The sequence below is a fragment of the Amia ocellicauda genome, chromosome 13 (genome assembly GCF_036373705.1).
Source record: "Amia ocellicauda isolate fAmiCal2 chromosome 13, fAmiCal2.hap1, whole genome shotgun sequence".
Lineage (NCBI taxonomy): Eukaryota > Metazoa > Chordata > Actinopteri > Amiiformes > Amiidae > Amia > Amia ocellicauda.
In genome coordinates, this window is record NC_089862.1 from 32,253,780 (window position 1) to 32,272,352 (window position 18,573).

Consider the following 18,573-nt stretch of genomic DNA (forward strand, 5'->3'; position numbering starts at 1 on the left):
AGACACATGATTCACCTTCCTGCATTTATTATAATGCAAAATAAGGAGTATGTAGTATGATAGTCAAAATCACATTCTAGAATTCAAGTTAACATCCTTATTTGAATACACTTGAAGGCCAGTTCATTTCTTAAGATGTTTTACTTATGGAGGAATAAAAAACAAAAATTGTCATCCAAGTCAGTCAAAAAACAAACAAGAACATTCTGCTTTATAGCAGCATGATGACATTCTCAGTATAGGAACAAGTGTCTGAATAATGACTTTAAGTGTTTGTAAATAAACAACCTGTGATTTTGACAGTTTGCAAACCTGAAGAGATTTATGCACAAGTGATGTTAATTGTGCTTTTACTTGGATCAAAAAGCCCTGGTTCAGGAATCAATACTGACAAAAAAAAAAGGTTTGTTCATCTAGTTAGTACAACAGACATTCAACAAAAATAAATACAGCTCAGAAGTTGGACTTGACAGAGATTTTAAAATATCTTCAGAACCAGCAGCCAGCTGGGACACACACACGTTTACAGCTGATCTTTGATCTTTATTTTCTTTGGTCAACAGATAAACGCACTTCAAAGTATTTTCTCACACAGCTGAGAATGCAGTATGTATATTTTAAACCTATTCCTTCATCGTCCATTAACCCTTCTTTCTCACTCCAGACAAGGACTGTGGTAACTGACAGTGAACAAGCGAAGACTGTGGAAACACTGTGAAGACCCAAAGGCAAACAAATACATCCTGGGATGCATCTTTTGATTTATCTATAGGACCTTCTGGTTCTGAGAGCAGATGAGTGCAATAACCTGGATTTTACTTTTTCTTTACAAGCCAGCTGGGTAATCACAGAGCAGGGACCATCTGCGAGTGTTGCAAATGTCCACTAACGCCTTCTGCTAAGCAGAGTCCTAAAACTATTCCCAGGATCCACTTGTGACAGTGTTGACCCAGAAGGAGAAAGCAGAGGTAGAAAATCTTCAAGCCTACTGTACCAGTAAGCAATTTTGTGTGTCTAATGAAGGAATGCTTGAACATGTTTCAGATGAAACTCAAGTGGACCTTAATGTGCCAGCTCACAGACCCTTCATCTTAAATTCCTCTCTTAATAAATATTGTATTGATTTTAACAGAAATCGGGTCAACATTCTGATTTGTTTATCCATAAGCTGCTCAAATATTCATCGATGACAACCTATTTGAAGAGAAAAAGTATGCGGTTATGTTTTAATATACGTCGTCACCTCGAGTTTGAAGCCTTGCAGTCCTGCGGCTGATGACAAGGTCTGAAACGAGGGTGATTTATATGAAGGAGAAAGTGGCTTGTGTGGCAAATCTTTAAGTTATACTTTGGTAATTAACTCTCCCAATTGTCATGATTTGGAGCTGATGGCATGCTTTTAAAGGAAACTTTCACACCTTCAGTTTAAAAAGATTCAAACCAATGCATGTTGGTGAAAGAGAAGACTCCCATCTGCCTAAAAGCGAAAAACACTGTAAATATGTACAGGAGGTCTATTTGACAAATCCAGTGTTAAAAATCAATGACTGAAAATTGTCTGCGTGAAAGAGCACAGCTAAACTAAACCTACTTCCCTGAATTAAATACATCTTAATATCAAATCATCAGGATACAAAAGATTAGATTTTCACATTTTAATGAGTATTTTAATGCTCTTGATAACTCTGGTGTGGATATGTACCATGTTTCCTGCAGAAGGCTGGTGATGGAAACATCCAACACATTAGTGTCACTGGGCAGCTATGCTTCGGTGTTGTGTGGTCGATTTAGTGACAGTGCTAATATTGTCTTCGCCTCCGAGTCCACGCCTGTGTTAAAGAATTGCTTGCATAAACAGTAGTGTTATAGATGTACAGTATAGACCTAATTCAGCTGTATAAGTGTGATGTCAATGCTGTTTCGACAATCAAAGGTGGATGAGTTAACAAAAGATCAAGGTGATCTACAAATTGCACTTAATTCATGATAACTGTACATAAAACATTCGCCCATTCGGAAATAAAATAAAGTGAAGGCAACATCCAAGACAACCCACCCACCCACCGCCACGCCTGCAAGAAACGGCGAAATATTCTACTACTAATAAAAAAGTGACAGAAAAGCATGAACCAAAGATTTGTAAATATATAATGTTTTTAAGTTCATCGGGTTTGGTCAGAGCGCCGCCGTTCTCTCCAACTATCTGTCCTGCTTTTCAGAGTTGGATATCTCCGTTTCCGGAAAGGATGTCTCGAGGACGGGGTTGACAAATCCTGCATATTCGGAGTTGCCGTTTTCCTCTATATGGACGCCCACAAAGTCATTTTCCCACTCCAGGACATTGGAGTCGTCGGAGGCCGAGGTGAGGTTGCTGCCCGTGTGTTTGCTAGCAGGCCGGAGAGCGGCGCGCAGGATGTCCTCCTCGGTCTTGGATCGTTCCCGGACGGGTATCATCCGATTCATGCCTGAAAACCATTAAAAATAAGATTACCGGAATAAAGAATGACACAACGACAACATTATTATGTTATTTGTGCGTATCTCTATTCGAATGAACACAAAGGATCTTTAGTTTTTCTTAAACACCTGTTCAATAAACGGGAAACAAAGTCATCAAGGTATTATTTCATGCAAATTATTATTTTGTCTGTCTACTTTACATATTTGTTAGTCAAATCCCTTTTTTATTATTCCAGTTTCAATTCGAGATAAAATATTTCCCCATGGAGCTGCTGCGGACAGAATAAAAGTGTGAAACGTTCATGTCTGGCCATTTCACGTGGAAATCAATCCACACTGGCAGTGGTGTCTTTAGACGAGCTCTCACCAGCAACAACCAGAGACATCCCACACTCCATAACTCGAACCACAATATCTCCGACTCCTTCACTACTACAAAGTCTGAAACATTGAAACTTATTGACAGACACTCGTTAAAAGGAAAGAGTGGACTCGATTTGGCATATTTCTGTTACAGAACAGTTATAAAAAACACTGTTTCACGAGAAACGTATCATTGGGATGTATAATATCTAGTGCTAGGCCAGCCCACCCCACAGGATTTACTAGTATTACTTGCATAACGAATGACTCATCTCAGAAGCAGAAGGTTTTGAAATGATTGCTTTCAAACAGTTGTTTATTCAGTTTGGTATTGGCACCGTTAAAAAACCAAAACAGGGGTCTTTCAGTATTCATCAGGATGAGAAAAGCACGGTATAGCCTTGGGTGTGAAACAGCTGTGGTGCAGCAGAAGAACACACACACACCAGAACCGCTATTCGGCTTTTCCATAGGAAGTGTAAGCCCGGCCTCGTGATTTTCGGGTTGCAAGGCGATGAAAAGGATGATGAGACAATTCAAACAACATGATTTAATGAAACAAAACAGACGATTCAGATTCGGTCAGATTCATATTTGTGGGGCACAGTTGCAGCATGAAAGTGTCGGGAAAGCCACCGTGTGCGAGACGGTCGTGCCTACCCTCCTCGTCCTCCCACTCCAGGTCCAGCGAGGTGCCGTCGTCGTTGGTGGAGCGGGTCTTGCTGGTGAAGTCGCAACTGCTCTCCGTGTTCGGAGTCGCCTCGTTCGCCTCGGAAGAGACTCCTAGTGGGGAGTGGACGGAAAGCACAGGGATCGGCTCTCAGGTTAAGGGAAGGTCGCACCCTCATGGTCGTAATCGCTCACAGAACCTGGATGTCTGAACTAGCAACCGAAGTCCGATCCACATATCTGCAGGGTAAAGGCCTCGGCTGCAGCTTATCATTATATCACTAATGGAAAAACACAGGATTGCTGGGAGTGTTGAAATAAAGAAAAAGCAAGAAGAGGGTAATTAAAGCCCAAGTTGAGGATGTCTTCCTGACGACTCTCATAATTTATATTTTTAAAGGCGTAAGAGTTTAATTAAAACTTCAGGGCAGTTATGGAAAATATCTTAACGAAAGTCTCCACCTAGTTTATTGTTATTTAGAGAACATACATTTCAGCCCAGGATGTTCTAAGAGTGATGAGATGTAACAAACGTCCATATTTAGTCTGTTACTTTATTCCATGTTTAGCTTCTCTGTCAATCAATCACTATGAAACCGAAAGGCTTGTTTTTCGGGTTGGTAACCGTCAGTTTAATCTGGAATATGAGGAAGTGGTTTTGATACGAGACAGTTTACCACATCAGTGTATTTCGGTACATGTTGAAGCCTTTTGATCATGAGCCGTGTTTTAAGCTTCTTGATTTAATTGAGTAAGCTGTGGAAAACAAACTAACTTAGTGCCTGTTTCGGTGTTGTGGCTCTCAAAGCTGCTTCTAGAAACTCTTAGGGGGTTCAAGAATATTAAGTGTGACCATGAGGCAAAGGCAAACTGATAACCAAAGGCTTGTTTACCGAATGGATGCCCGAATGTTGTCTTGCATAGAATCACATGACTTCGGTCTTTAAGAATGTTGTGGGAAAAAACAAGAAACCACACATCTGTAGTTCACATGAAATAGACAATCGCCACTTCTCATTTTTTACGAGTTTAGATGACTTACGACTGCTTCTGAAGGCTTCAGACTGAGCCCTGACATTTTGCAGATACGTCTCAAAATCTTCTCCTGCTGCTAACCTGTGAGAAATGATCAGACTGTTTTAGTTACATGTACATGTAGTTATCACTGTTAAGGGTAAAAAAATATATATATATATATATTTTTTTTTTTTTAAGACACGTCTTATGTGGTTTGACTTGTTGATTAAATAATGCTGTGAATGCCATTTCCCTCCATTACATGTTGAAATACTACAGTAAACATGGGAATGTTATTTGTTTTTTTGTGGGAGAGTTAATATTAATACACTAATTATCAAGGCCACACCTGAAACTGACTACTCACGATTTGTGATGGTCTGCACCGCCACCCGTCTCTCTCTTCACTCGGCCCTTCTGGAACCTTTGCTGTTTTCAAACAAAAACATCTCAAAATACACATAAGGGCACTTAGGGATTAAAAAGAAATCTGGCCAGTCCTGGGATATGTTTGTCCTATTAATTAATAGCAACTTTGACAACAACTCAAATTTGGCAATATTCTACACAAATAAAAGTAAGACCTTTATTTTCCCAAGCAAACTATACTGCAACTGTCAGATAGTTACCATGTTCACTGGATTACTAATTCCCCTTAGTAGATGCTACATTAAAATCAGCTCTTTGAAGAAGCAACACAGTATTGGAGGTTTCTGAATCACAGATCTGCATGTCTGCTGTAAGTGAAATCTCATTGTAATGATAATGACCTCAGTGAGAAGGGGTTTCCATCCCAATGCCCCATAAATAATGATAATATAAATTATAAATGATTCAGGTTAAAAATAATATACATAAACAAATAATACAAACATAAAAATACAAAAGCTTCAACATAAAACACAGCAGAGCAGCAAATCAAATTATGAATGAGAAGAAAGGTCAGAAAGCTACAACCTAACTGTGTGTGGTTTATATCTGGAATGAGCAGGTGTGCATCTCCTACGTTTAAGTTAAAAAATATATATATTAACAATGATATGCATCATGTGCACTAGCTGTGATGGATTTGGAGATTCAAGGTCTATTGGCTGCACACCAGCCAGTTTATACTTGGCATCCAGCAATCAAATAATCAGTGTTAAATTAATTAGTGCATCACAGCAAACAAAAAGGTCTGAAAACTTAATGAGAAAGTTCTATCCTGTACACACTGTAATCATTACATTGAATCCAGAGCAATTTACTCCAAAACGACCTAGTTAAAAACAATATTGAATGCCATGAAACTTCTAGCTATATCGGCAGCAACAAGTAGACATGTTTAGACTGGAATAATGGCTGGTTAATAAGCTGCAAACAATTATTAATGACTGGCATTGTCTGCCGAGGGTTGAACCATCCAATCTAAACTCCCAGGGTGAACGGCAGACTGGAGGGTTGGACGGTGATGGACAGGGGCGCTCTGCACCGCCTCACCTCCTGCAGCTTTCTCTGTTTGGCTGCCCTGGCTGCTTCACGCTGGGCGGCATAAAAAGCCTCCTCTTCTATCCTTAACTTCTCCTCTTGTGCAGCTAACTGCGCAGAAATGAAATAATAAGGGCGTTAATGACCTGAAGGCACTCGCTGGAAGACCAAAATAAATGCAAAGGCAAATTAAATGTACACGTCTGCAAAAACAAAGAATAAAAGAAATGGAGAAAAACAAGGTGGTCATGTGGGAGGCTGAGTTTGTCGGACTGTTTGTTTGATTGTTTTAGTTTTAATGTTAATGCTTCACTTCAGTTTCTTTCAACAAGTGGCAAATTCACCATAAAGACGACATTTATTGTGTGCTATTCCTCATCAGTCATCTTAAGGGGAAATATATATAAACTTTAATGTTCTTAAAAGGGGTTGTCAACAGTTGTAACTGTAAAAGCATGAGAATAACACATAATACGTACTTCTATTATTGCCATAATACATTTTAGTGGACACTAACCCAGCAGTAAAAACAATTCAGAACAATGCTTGTGGTTTTATCTCGAGCACTGACAAGATGACAAACCTGCCTTGTGGTTTGACAGCACAAATGAACCACTTCAATTAAAATCTGCCCCATCTGTGATGTGATGTTAATGTCAAGACAAGAGGACAGTCTAAGAACAGGGAGCAAACATCTCACACATGTACCTCAGATTTAAGTTTTTCATCAACCGCCTTCTGTTTGTCTGTAATGGCGTTATAGCGCTGCTCCTTGAGGTGTACGATTTCATCTTCACTTAACACTCTGCAGTAAACAACAAAAACAAACCAATCAATAGTCAAAAACAAAGACTTGTAAAACAGGACAGAACAGTATTGGAAGATTTCTGCTCTTTCACACGCTCCCTTCAAATTACTTTCACAGACTCCAATATCTATAAATTACATTTAGGGCAAGGAAATGCATTATTAGCAATATGATTACTATTACCACTATTAGTTGTTGTGTTTTTTTAAGAAGATTTCCATAATCCTAACACTCAAAAGTATTCAGAAACCGGTTGGATGTTAAACACACTTATTATTTTGTCAGTGCATGCTATTAGATACAAGACTAATTTAAAAACACTATTTATATTGTAACAGATAAGCAGGTAAACTTAGCCCAGATGAGGAAGGAAGAGATAAAAGCAAATGTGAGTAACAAACCAAAAGTAGATAAGCGAGATAGAATGAAATATTCCAGATCTCACACACAATGACGTTTACATTAAAACTACTGCATCACTCTTGCACAGTGTTTTTTAGTTTTTAATTAAATACATAAATAAAAACAATTATTGAGCACTGAATACACGAAACAGAAAGGGGAACTACTCAATGTGCAGAAAATGACGCACAGGAAAATGTGGCCGACTGAAAATGCACGTAGTTCAAGATAAGATTTGGTTTAATTTTTTTAATTCTGCAGGCAATTAAGACAAACAGATGCCCAGGAAACAGTACAAACTAAACAAAATATTTAATAATGTCCACTATAAAAAAGCAACAAGTATTTGTGGCATGTGTGGTTGTTTCAGCTCCAAGAGACAGTGTTTTTTCTTTCATTACTTAAATAAAAGGTGTTTTTTTTTCATTAAATCCTGTGCTTTCCTTCCTGCCTCCTGGTCGCTTACGATGTTGACAAGCCCTTAATTCCACACCCTACAGAGCTCAAAAGTCCTTTGTCTAAGAAACAAATAGGTCAAGAGAGACCTCTTGTGGGCTAAAAGCATATTGGTCTTTATATTGAAATCTCGGGTCAAAATTAAAGTAATGTAGTAATTTTCACACTTTTGATCAAATAAAAATCAGTGCTAAAATGAATCATTTCACATGGAAGTCTTATTTAATCCCACAAAGCAAAGATTAAACTATTGCATTTGGTTATCTGTGTACATACCTCTGGCTGCTTCCTGGACTCTCACCCTGTTACACAAAACAAACAAACAGACCATAAAAAAAGACTCAACAAAGAATAAATCATACATTTATATTCAATACTGATTTACAGAATATCTGCAGATATTTCACTCACCTCATCGCTCTCTACAAGGTTTTCAAACTGAAAGATAAACAGAAAATCCCTTAGTTTGTAATGGATACTGGCCCATATACACCTATAGTCAATTGGGCTAGATGGCATATTGTCCTTGATCAGGGATACTGCTTAGACAAATGTATGTAACTCACATGGTGAAACAAAATATAGAAATGTCTTTAATACATTAAATCAATCCATCCGATAATTTTCAAGAAGAATTTAAAGTTAGTCTTATAAAAATAGTTGTATATTCCATACCTCAGTGATTGTGTGTCTGATACTGCATCAGTATGAGATCAGGAGATGGCATTATATTGCTCAGAAATTAAGAGTATGCAATATTGAATAAGGTATTAGGAAAGCTGAGCCCCACTTTTCGACCATCTGATGATGAAATGATGCCCACAAGCTCTGATGTTGGGCTTATAAACCTTAAACCCAGCCCTAGCCCTTCTCTCTGACCGTAAAGCTAACCTTAACTGTTATGCATGTGATCAACATCAGGACTGGAGGGGAAAGGCATGAAAGACTGAAACCGCTTACAACTCTTTACACATTCAAGAACAAAATACTTCCACTGTACAATGTTACTACAATAAATGTAAGAATTGTGTTACCTTGTCAATATTGCATCGATGTACATTGTGTGCAATGCCATGCCACAGAAACCCAGATAGAAACAAAAATACATTCCTCTTCAAGTGTAACCTTCACTACTGTGTCAAATAATTGCAACAGGAAACAGTTAAATAAATAAATGGGTTACCTCTATGGTAAAGTGTTCTCCAGTGGAACTAGTTCGAAAGTATTTGGACCTGTAAACAAGCAGAAATCAAACGCACAAAATATTACAATGATTACTGTTAACTCATAATATATTGGGTTTAATTTAGGATTTCCCATTCATGAACTCCTTTCCAAGTGAAGCCAAACCTGTTCTACACTAAAACCAAAGCTGTAGACATGTTCATGTGTAACGAGGCTCTTTGTTTTTGAAGATAATGTCACATAGTATGTTCTACAAACTATATAAATAACAAAAAGATAAAAAACAAAGCATAAAATTATAAATAAATGTATGTGATATATTGTCGTCTGTATATTACAGCTAATCTCAGTATCCGCCATGAACCTTCTTGCATCCAGCCCATGTTTGGCAGGTTTCCATTTTCTGTCCTCCAAAGGACAAGGAGTTGCGAGCATCATTTGCATCATTTTTTCTACTTTGATTGTGGAGGTTGTTTCTTATCCAATCAAAGCATTATTGGACGGAATATATGGGCTCACAGTTAGTACCTCTGCACTAGACACAGTGCACTAGTTGCAGTAAACCAAAAACTTCCATATAGTCCCTAAGTACAGATTAAAAATACTCCCAACTGCAACAAACTCTGAATGATTCACAGTTCCTGATTAACAGTAGTACATAAAACCTGCAAGCTTTTCAGACTATGTAGATTAGTTATGTCATGCACTGAACTAAAGCAGCCCCTGCACAGGTTCTTTCACAATTGTTGCTTTTGTGTAGGAGTCCTGTCCGAATAAATACATGGTTTGGAAAGAAAACTGCTGCATTACTCTTTATGTAATATTTTCGCTTCATTTTTAACAGAAAGACCAGTGGATATATTGTAAGTAAAAGCATATAAATCAGTCTGTGATTACAAAATTAAACTATGCACATTTGCACATCCTGCCTCCTGACTCCTCATTCATGATTTTAACGCATAGAGCCTATAAAGCCATATCAAATACATGTTTCTTTGTTTTCCTTGTGATACTCTACTTCTGCAAAGGACTGGACAAGCAGTCGATGTGTCACTTGGGGTGTGACGTCACTACTAGTCGACTATCAACGGTGTGTCGAGCCGAGCCCACACCTAGTGCCCTGTCAAAAAATAATTGATCTATCCACGTATGGCTATTTAATGTACACGTGTGTTTTTTTTCCCATCCAACTATCAAGAATTAATTATTTACTCAACCAAGAAGAGATCAGCATGCACTGCTGTCACAGACACACGAAACCTGGAGAGCAACTGTATCCCTCTCCATGATCACAAGGGTGTCAGTGCTCATTTACCTGCGGCTAATCGTGCATTTCAACTATTTTTTCCTCGTTTGTTCCCCATCAATTCCATATAGATTTCAGTACACATTAAATTGGTGGTAGCCATGTGTGACGTCAGCGATAGGTCATCAATACTGATAAGATGCAATTCTACTGACTGGTCAGAGATTATACCCAAGCAATGCCGGACTAATAAAAAGCGCAATAAAGATATGCAGCAGAGTAAAGTACTGGTTTGCTCACCCTCCTCCTCTCTGGATGCGGTTAGTTTCCTTTCTGAACACCCCGCAGCACCAAGCCCAGCAGTTCCCCATTGAGCAGCTGCGCGCACCTCGGGCCCCCAGCCCGCACCCATACAGCTCTGAAAAGCGTGAGACGCGGCCTTTCACTGAGCAACAAGCCGCTGGCGGGTTAGATGAGTCCTTCCCATGCTCATGCGGCGCACATCTGCTGTTATTATCGGTCAGTCACTGTCCAGCGCTTGCACATCTTCCTCCAGAATGTCTTATTGTTCGCCTCTTCCTGATACACCCACCAGTGACGTGTTCTGCAAAGTACGGCGCGACTTCTGGGTCAAAAATGTGTAGTGTAGGAACCTCGTTGTCAAACTATGTCTGAGGTTGGCGTTTGACCTCTTTATCCACGTCAAATCACGAAAAAGAGTAATATATTGGTAATTTACAATCCATCAGCGTATTACTGAGATTATTAACCCTATATATTTTCAGTTGTCAGTCCCTGACCACCTTCCAGCGATTACTCAAGACACCTCTGTTCAGACTGTACCTATAATATAGCAGCTTATTCCCCCCTGAAGCTTTTCAGCAGTCTTGTTCTTTTGCACTTGTTTGCATCATTAAAAGACTGAAAATGTGTAAAAGGTAATGGGCTGGATACTTTGCAAGAAGGACAGAACAAAGATGGACACAGCTAAGCTAACGAATTGATTCCAAGACATGAAAAAAGACCTAGAAGACATCCACATAGAAGATGTCAGCTACACAGAAACTGTACCTGGTCTACCCAGAGCAATAAACAGGACATTGGTTTTATGTTGGTAAATATTTGAATAAAAAGCTGAAATATGTTGTTTGCAAAGGTATTCAACCCCCACACATTAATATTTGGTAGAGCCACCTTTCACTCCAATAGCAGCATTAAGTCTTTTGGGGTGGGTATGTACCAGCTTTGCACAGTGTCGGAGTGATTTTGGCCCATTCTTCTTCAGGTTGTTCAGATTGGTTTGGATGATGCTTGTGGGCAGAAACTTTCAAATAGGGCCACAGATTCTCAATGGGATTGAGATCAGGACTTGGACTGGGCCACTGTAGGACATTCACCTTTTTGTTCTTGTTCTACTTTTTTAGAGAACTGAAGCAGGTTCTCTTGCAGTAATTCACTTTATTTTGCTCCATCCATTCTTCCTTCAGTTTTAACAAGACGCCCAGTCCCTGCTGATGAGAAGCTTCCCCACAGCATGGTGTCTTGAGGCAGGGGCAGTGTTAGGTTTGTGCCACACATAACACTTTGATTTTTGGCCAAAAAGCTCTATCTTGGTCTCACCTGACCATAAAACCTTTTCCACATCACAGATGGGTCACTCTCATGCTTTCTGGTGAACTCCAGACATGCTTTCAGATGGTACTTCTATTTATATTTATATTTATATACTGTATATACAGTATATATATATATATAAAATAAAGACAGAAAATGTTTAACAAACAAGGACACTTCCTAGTCAGGTAATGATGAAATGCATTTATTGCAGATTAATGATAGTCTGGGAACGGTAAGGAGGGAAGGCTGTAGGTGTAGGAGGGTGTGTCCTCTTGCTGAGAGTCGAGCAGCAGGGCATCTCGGGGGACGGCGTAGTCGGCCACGTTTGGCAGCCCTGGCAGCACACAGCAGCTGAGTGCGCTGCGGTTGAAACTCATGTCACAAACATCGTACCACTCGTTTGCCTCTCTTTCATAGCACTCCACAGAGGCAGTGGTGGTGATGCCATTGAAGCCGCCCACCACAAACAAGCGGTCTTCCACCACCTCAATGCCGAAGTTGCTGCGCGTGACGAACATGCTGGGTATTGGGCGCCAGCTGTTGGTCAGCGGGTTGTAGGCCTCTACGGTCTGCAGCCGGTTCGTCCCGTCACAGCCACCCACCTGCCCAGGGGTTGGAGGGTAGAGGTCAGAGGTCACACAATATTGAACAGGTTTTGGGATTTCAGGATGTGGAACCCCACTTTAAGAGTGGGATAAGATGTGAGGGCTCCATAAATGCCTTAGTTTGACTTGTATTTTCATGATCACAATAATGAGGGTAACAATCACAACAAGGCATTGAAATAAGCCCCCCCTGCAACAGCAGAGTTCAGATCAGTTATCCTAGAGCACAGCATGTGGGTATTATACTGTATCCCATTTGTGTCAGCTTCTGAATTACGTACAAGACCAAACCACCAGAATTCTTTACAGGAATTGCACGTTTAATTGAATATGATCGAAGGTTTTAGTTTGACAATTCATGTGTATAATCGTAAGCTGATCTTGCCAAAGACCTGCACTGGTAGCTGTTATGTAATCCCCTGCCCCCCCATCATGCTATCTGTGTTTGTGCTGGGAGTCCTCACCGCATACACGTGGTCCTCAAAGGCAATCACGCCCACCCCGGTGCGCCTGCTCAACATGGGGGCGATGGCAGTCCACTGGTTGGTCTCTGGGCTGTACGTTTCTGATGTCCAGAGACACCCGTTCCTGTTGAATCCCCCGCAGATATACACCTAGCCAGGGAGAAAGCAAGGGAAGTCTTTAACCCGTGCAGGATTTGGTTGTGTAAAGCACAGAAAAGGGGTCTGTGGCTGTACGGATCTAGAGAAGGCTGACCAAATGGTTTCCAAACTCTGCTGGAGTCGACAGCAGCTGTCTTTATATGCTGGTACAGAAGTCATGAGTGCCAAGGTGGTGGAGACTTCTTTTAAGGTGGTATGGCTGGATTACAATTTCAGTGTGTTTTGTGGGTTCATACTGTATTCATTTAACAATTCCTACTTTGGCCCTGCGTGTTTTACCAGTATGTAAACACAGACAGTGTGTCTGAGCTGCTGCTTTAGCATTCACCCATATTTCAGCTCATTAGACACATTATTTCCTTAATTAGACCAATTTTATGTTTCTTTTTTCTTTTCTCCCCTCAGGTGACCCTTTGTGATTCATACAGGGACACATGGGCAGTCAAATTCAGTTCCTGGAGGACCGCAGTATCTTCTGGGTTTTGTCTAAACCCAAATCTCAGCTTCTTAATAGGTCTACATACATGATGAACTGGGTGAGTTAAATACTTCTGTCCAGTTTCCACAGAAGTCCTAGCTGTACCCATAATACTGTAACTCAAAGCTATCAATGAAAACAGTTCTCTTGAATAAGCCAGTTAGATAAAATGAAATTAATTTGAGCAATACAGTTCTAGAAGACACCGCAGTCACCCCTGATGGCAGAGCGCCGCAGGGAGGCCACCCACCTTGCCGTGTAGGGTGGTAGCGCTGGCGTCGCTCCTCTGCTCGTTCATGGGTGCGATCAGGGTCCACTGGTTGGTCTTGGGCTTGTAGCGCTCAGCTGTGTTGAGCCGCACATCGCCGTTGAAGCCCCCCATGGCGTAGATGAAGCCGTCCAGCACAACCACGCTGACGTAGCAGCGCTGGTAGTGCATGGGGGCTACCTCAAGCCAAGTGTACGCCACAGGATCGAACTTGCGCACGCTGCTGAAGTAATCCACGCCGTCGAAGCCGCCCACGCAGTACACCCAGCCCTTGAGGTAGGCGACCCCATGGTAGGCCCGTGGTCTCTCCTCTGGGATGGTGACATCCACCCATTGGTTATACCTGCAGTCGTAGGCCTCCATACCATTGGTTGCGCTGTCACCACTCCAGCCCCCGATCGACAACAGGATGGCATAGGGAAGCCGCGGCCGGGTCATGGGGTTGCAGAAGTCCAAGTCAGACTGGCCATTCATGTTGAGGTCGTACATGGCCTTGAGCGCATTGATGACGATAGGCTTGCACTCATCGGTCTGCTTCACCAGCTCGTTGTTCTTCACTTTGGTCATGAAGTATTCTGACTCCATGAGTGCCATCCGCACCTGTAGGACAAGGAAGAAGTTGGTCGATTGGTTGGCTCCTCTATAGTGAACGCATACCTCTAATGTGCACAGCAGACACAATGAGATCAGCTGGGTGCCGTGTCTAAACAGCCAATGTCAAGTGCAGAGGAGGAGGCCAAGCACTATCAAAGACACAGTTTTCTGCACATCTCAGCTTAGGACATGATGACAGGATCATGATGGTGACCATAAACAAGTAGGAAATCAAAATCTGACAAGCAGGCCACAATTATCCTAACCTTAACCATTTTTTTCCTAAGCCATGTTCACTCTTAAGTTTGACCTCTACAGGGATTAGTGGATGTTTTCTTTCTGTGTTTTTTTAATTCATTGTTATCATTTATAACAATACATGATTTTAATTAATGAGAGAAACCTTTCATTGACTGGAGTGTGGGAATCAGTTTCCACACAGATCGTTAAACTGGTTGATGCTTATCTGAATCACTTTGGTAAAATCGGCCTGGACCTCTTGAATAAAACCTTAGAATACTTTTCATGGATCTTGATTTTACAGAGGACTGCATGAATACAGCTTCTTTTTGTTTAATTCTGTTAAATCAATGATTCCCAAACATTCCCCTAGTGTATGGCACCCCTATCACATTGATCTCCAATTAATATTAAAAAATAAACACATTCAGAAAATAATTAAAAATTGGAGAGTGGAAGTTACATTATTTTTTCCTTAATATGAGTACATGTGTGTATGTTTTAAATGCAATAAAATTAATGTTGGCTATATAGTTCATATATATATCACAGATCATCACAATGATCACAGGCTGCAGTGTGAAAAGGTTTGGGTACCACGATGTTAAATGAAAGTGTTAAAGATATTTGAATTATTCTAAGTGTGTTCTTATCTCGTTTGTTTCTCATATAAATGCAACACGTCCCAGGTGCTTGTTTATGATGTCTCTGTTGTAGCTGCATTAATGTGACTTGACTTTGTATCATATTGTCTACATGTTCAGGTTTTTTCCTGTTAGTCAGTCTGGGAGGTTCTGTGCCCTGGGGACTACTGTGTCCTTCACAGACTCTGACCTTGGGCAGCAGGACGGAGATGTGGCAGCGCCGCTCGCTGGGAGCGTGGTCGATCCAGCGCAGGATGGCCTCAAAGACCACGTCCTCCTCCTTGACGTTGAGGTCGTCCTTTTCGATGATGCTAATTAGCTGGTCCAGAGAGAGCGCCAGGAACTCCTCGCAGGCCTTGGCCACAGGTTCAAAGTGGTGCCGGACGTAGCATTGGGCAACCCGATGGAGATCGGTGCAGAAGTGCAATTCGGCGAACTGGGAGATGCCGATGCAGTTCTCAATGCACAGCTGCGCCTCCAGGAAGTTGCAGCAGATTCGCAGGAGACCCAGCACTGCCAACTGATTGGCCGCTACCAATAGCTCCTGCACATTGTTGGGGGAGATGGGTACAGCGAGGGTGTAGGCATACTGGATGATGAGTTTCATCATCTCTGGGGAGACGCTGGGGATGTTGACCTCCCTCCTCTCTGTGTTCCAGCCAGCGCTGGTGAACAGGACTCTGTCAGAGCAAGAAAAACAACTTCTTCCTCAGTCTCCCTCTCCGTTTGAGTCAGGCCGGGGGAATCCTGGGACTCCACGAACTGCACAGCACAGCAGGGACATGTGGTCTTCTGAGCAGAGTCATAGATCTTGGGCTTTCCATTCATATGTTTTAATATGACTTCTATGACTTTAATATACATTCCGCTTCATCTATACAAATTCTTGTAGTATTAGGATTGTACAAAAATGGATCACGCTACCATACACAGAGTCTTTACATTCTATTATTCTTACAAATAATATCATATATGATTGCAGGGTACCGAGGCAGGGTAGGGCAGGGATAATAATTAATCTGGATTTCATTCCAGTTGAATTCTCGGGTGGGGGGGAAAGCATATCAAACCCTTACCTTACACTATTTGTTTTTCATTAATTTTGGAGGGGAATTACACTGTATTGAACTCCCACTTGTAATGTAGCCAAATACAGGGGTTATATATAACTTAATCTAAAGTGTTGATGTCAGAAATCTAGACATGCTACCGTAGATTGAATTGACATGAGTGTGAGTTTAAAAGCAAATTAATAATGACTTGACTGATGTATAAGTATAATATGTGTCAAGGTTATTCATTTGCCAAAACAACACCACACCACAGTATTTGTATTCATAGTTCGACATGGGCCCAGTATTGACCTATGTTTAATTGCTAAAAACGTTTATTTTACAGTTCTATCAACCAAATGTTTCAGTTCCTATGAGTTCAGTTTATTTTGGTAATGGTAAATTCCCTCATTTGGGTCTGTCTACCCTGACCCTTATTAGACATTACATTGACTTTCACTACAGCTGCAATAGCTTGCTGAGAAATATGAGTTAATATTACAATAGCTTTAATTACTTTATTAACATTGTAGGTAACTAGCAGTTGCCTTAAGTTACACAATGAAGCTAACAAGTAGAACACTAATTACTGTATACTGTATATATACAACTGCTCACCGGAAATAGTCGCTGCAGCCACACAAGATGATCTTGTGGGCATTGAATGCTGTGCCCTCCACCATTATCACCACATCGCACACCTGCCCTTCCAACATCAGCTCGTAATATACCGAGCGGGTCGTGGCACTCATTGTGCTCCCCATGGTGCACCTCTGAACGCTTGTTGAAGTGGATGGTTCTTCCATATTGACTGGTTCACTACTGTGAAAGGTTTGCTGGTCACTTGTTTTTCTAGTTCTCTCAGAGTTGTAGAATGTACAGGCTGGATTATGACATCATCAAAACCAGATGAAGTCATAAGAAGCCCACTACATTTCTTTATTCTAGGTCTGAACGTCAAGACCTAGATCATCATCATTTGAAATTATCCTTTTCGAGGGGGAATCACATTCAACAAGGATTTGTAATATGTGACACAGTGTGGCCGCATTTCTTATTGGCAGGAATAAAATCATGATCCCTTAAAAATGTTTTCACAGGTGAACTAGTTCCTGTTATCTGTCTTTAAAAAAGGATCTCAGAAACATCCAGGTCTTCCAGTTGCACTTGCAACAGTCAACCTCCACCCTCATTGGATCAGCACCTCACATCCCTGTCCCCTGCCTCACTCTGCTCTGTATATAAACCCCTTGTTCCTTGCATTCAGTGCTAAGTCTTGACTTTCCTTGTGTTGTTATTTACACAGTGTTATCACCTGTTTTTGCCTGTGCATGTTATTGACATCTGCTTTGCCTGCCCCGACTAGTGTTTCTTGGATTCTCTATTCTGCCTTGTTTGAACGATTGCCTGACCTCCTGCCTGTCCCCCTTGATGACTCTTTTGCCTGTTCCCATGGATCCTGTTTGCCAGCCCTCGACCCTCGCCTGTTTCGACTCCTCTTTGCATCTCCGCACCTGGGTTCGCCCGTCCAGTGTCTAGTCTGTCATTACAGTTTGGATATCCCAGTGAGCACAGTTGATTCAATAATCGGGAAGTGGAAGCTGCGTCACACCACCCAGGCACTTCTTAGAAAAGGCCATCTCTCAATACTCAGCGCTCAAACAAGAAGGAGACTTGTGAGAGGACAACAATAACTTTTGAAGGAGTTACAGTTCAGTGGCTGGAAGTGAAGTAATGGTGCACCAGTCAACCATATCAAGAGCTCTGCATAACACTGAACTGTATGGGAGGGTGTCAAGAAAGAAGCCATAACTCAAAAAGTACCATCTGCCAGGTGTTATGTGGGAAAGGTATTGTGGTCAGATGAGACCAAGATAGCACTTTGAGTTTTGGCAAAAAAGCTCTGTGTGTGCCACAAACCTAACACTGCCCATGCCTCAAGACACACCATCTCTACAGTGAAGTATGGTGGGGGCAGATTCATGCTGTGAGGATGCTTCTCATCAGCAGGGACTGGGCATCTTGTTAAAAGTGAAGGAAGAATATCTGGAGCAATATAAAGGGCAATACTGCAAGAGAACCTGCTTCTGTCCTCTAAAAAACTTAAGCTTGGAAGGAAATTCACCTTTCAGCAGGACAATGAGCCCAAGCACAAGACCAAAGCAACATTACAGTGGGTCAAAAACAAAAAGGTGAATGTCCTACAGTGGCCCAGTGCAAAGTCCCACTGAGGATCTGTGGCCCTATATGAAAAGTGCTGTCCACAAGCATCTTCCAACCAATCTAATTGTCTTCAAGACATTAGGAGCTGGATGAGCACGAACCTCCTCAAATGTAACAGCAACAAGACGGAAGTCATGCTTATCGGCTCTAAATCTA

The 18,573-nt window shown here is 41.3% G+C and overlaps 2 protein-coding genes across 3 annotated transcripts; both read right to left on the minus strand.

The window, feature by feature from the left end:
• Positions 1 to 10: 10 nt before the first annotated feature.
• Positions 11 to 10,667, minus strand: ap1ar (adaptor related protein complex 1 associated regulatory protein). 2 transcript variants are annotated; one of them, XM_066720633.1, is made up of 10 exons: positions 10,374 to 10,667; positions 8,826 to 8,874; positions 8,054 to 8,080; positions 7,919 to 7,944; positions 6,685 to 6,781; positions 5,989 to 6,087; positions 4,877 to 4,938; positions 4,535 to 4,608; positions 3,484 to 3,606; positions 11 to 2,465 (listed from the first exon to the last, which is right to left on the minus strand). In XM_066720633.1, exons 1-10 carry the CDS (start codon positions 10,442 to 10,444, stop codon positions 2,200 to 2,202), a joined length of 894 nt encoding a protein of 297 aa, XP_066576730.1. In that variant the 5' UTR covers positions 10,445 to 10,667; the 3' UTR covers positions 11 to 2,199. The 2 variants fall into 2 exon arrangements, with proteins under 2 accessions (XP_066576730.1, XP_066576731.1); XM_066720634.1 differs by lacking the exon at positions 5,989 to 6,087.
• Positions 10,668 to 11,902: 1,235 nt separating this feature from the next.
• Positions 11,903 to 16,946, minus strand: LOC136766350 (kelch-like protein 10). Its single transcript, XM_066719762.1, has 5 exons — positions 16,813 to 16,946; positions 15,333 to 15,822; positions 13,647 to 14,264; positions 12,760 to 12,909; positions 11,903 to 12,292 (listed from the first exon to the last, which is right to left on the minus strand). Exons 1-5 carry the CDS (start codon positions 16,944 to 16,946, stop codon positions 11,903 to 11,905), a joined length of 1,782 nt encoding a protein of 593 aa, XP_066575859.1.
• Positions 16,947 to 18,573: the final 1,627 nt, after the last annotated feature.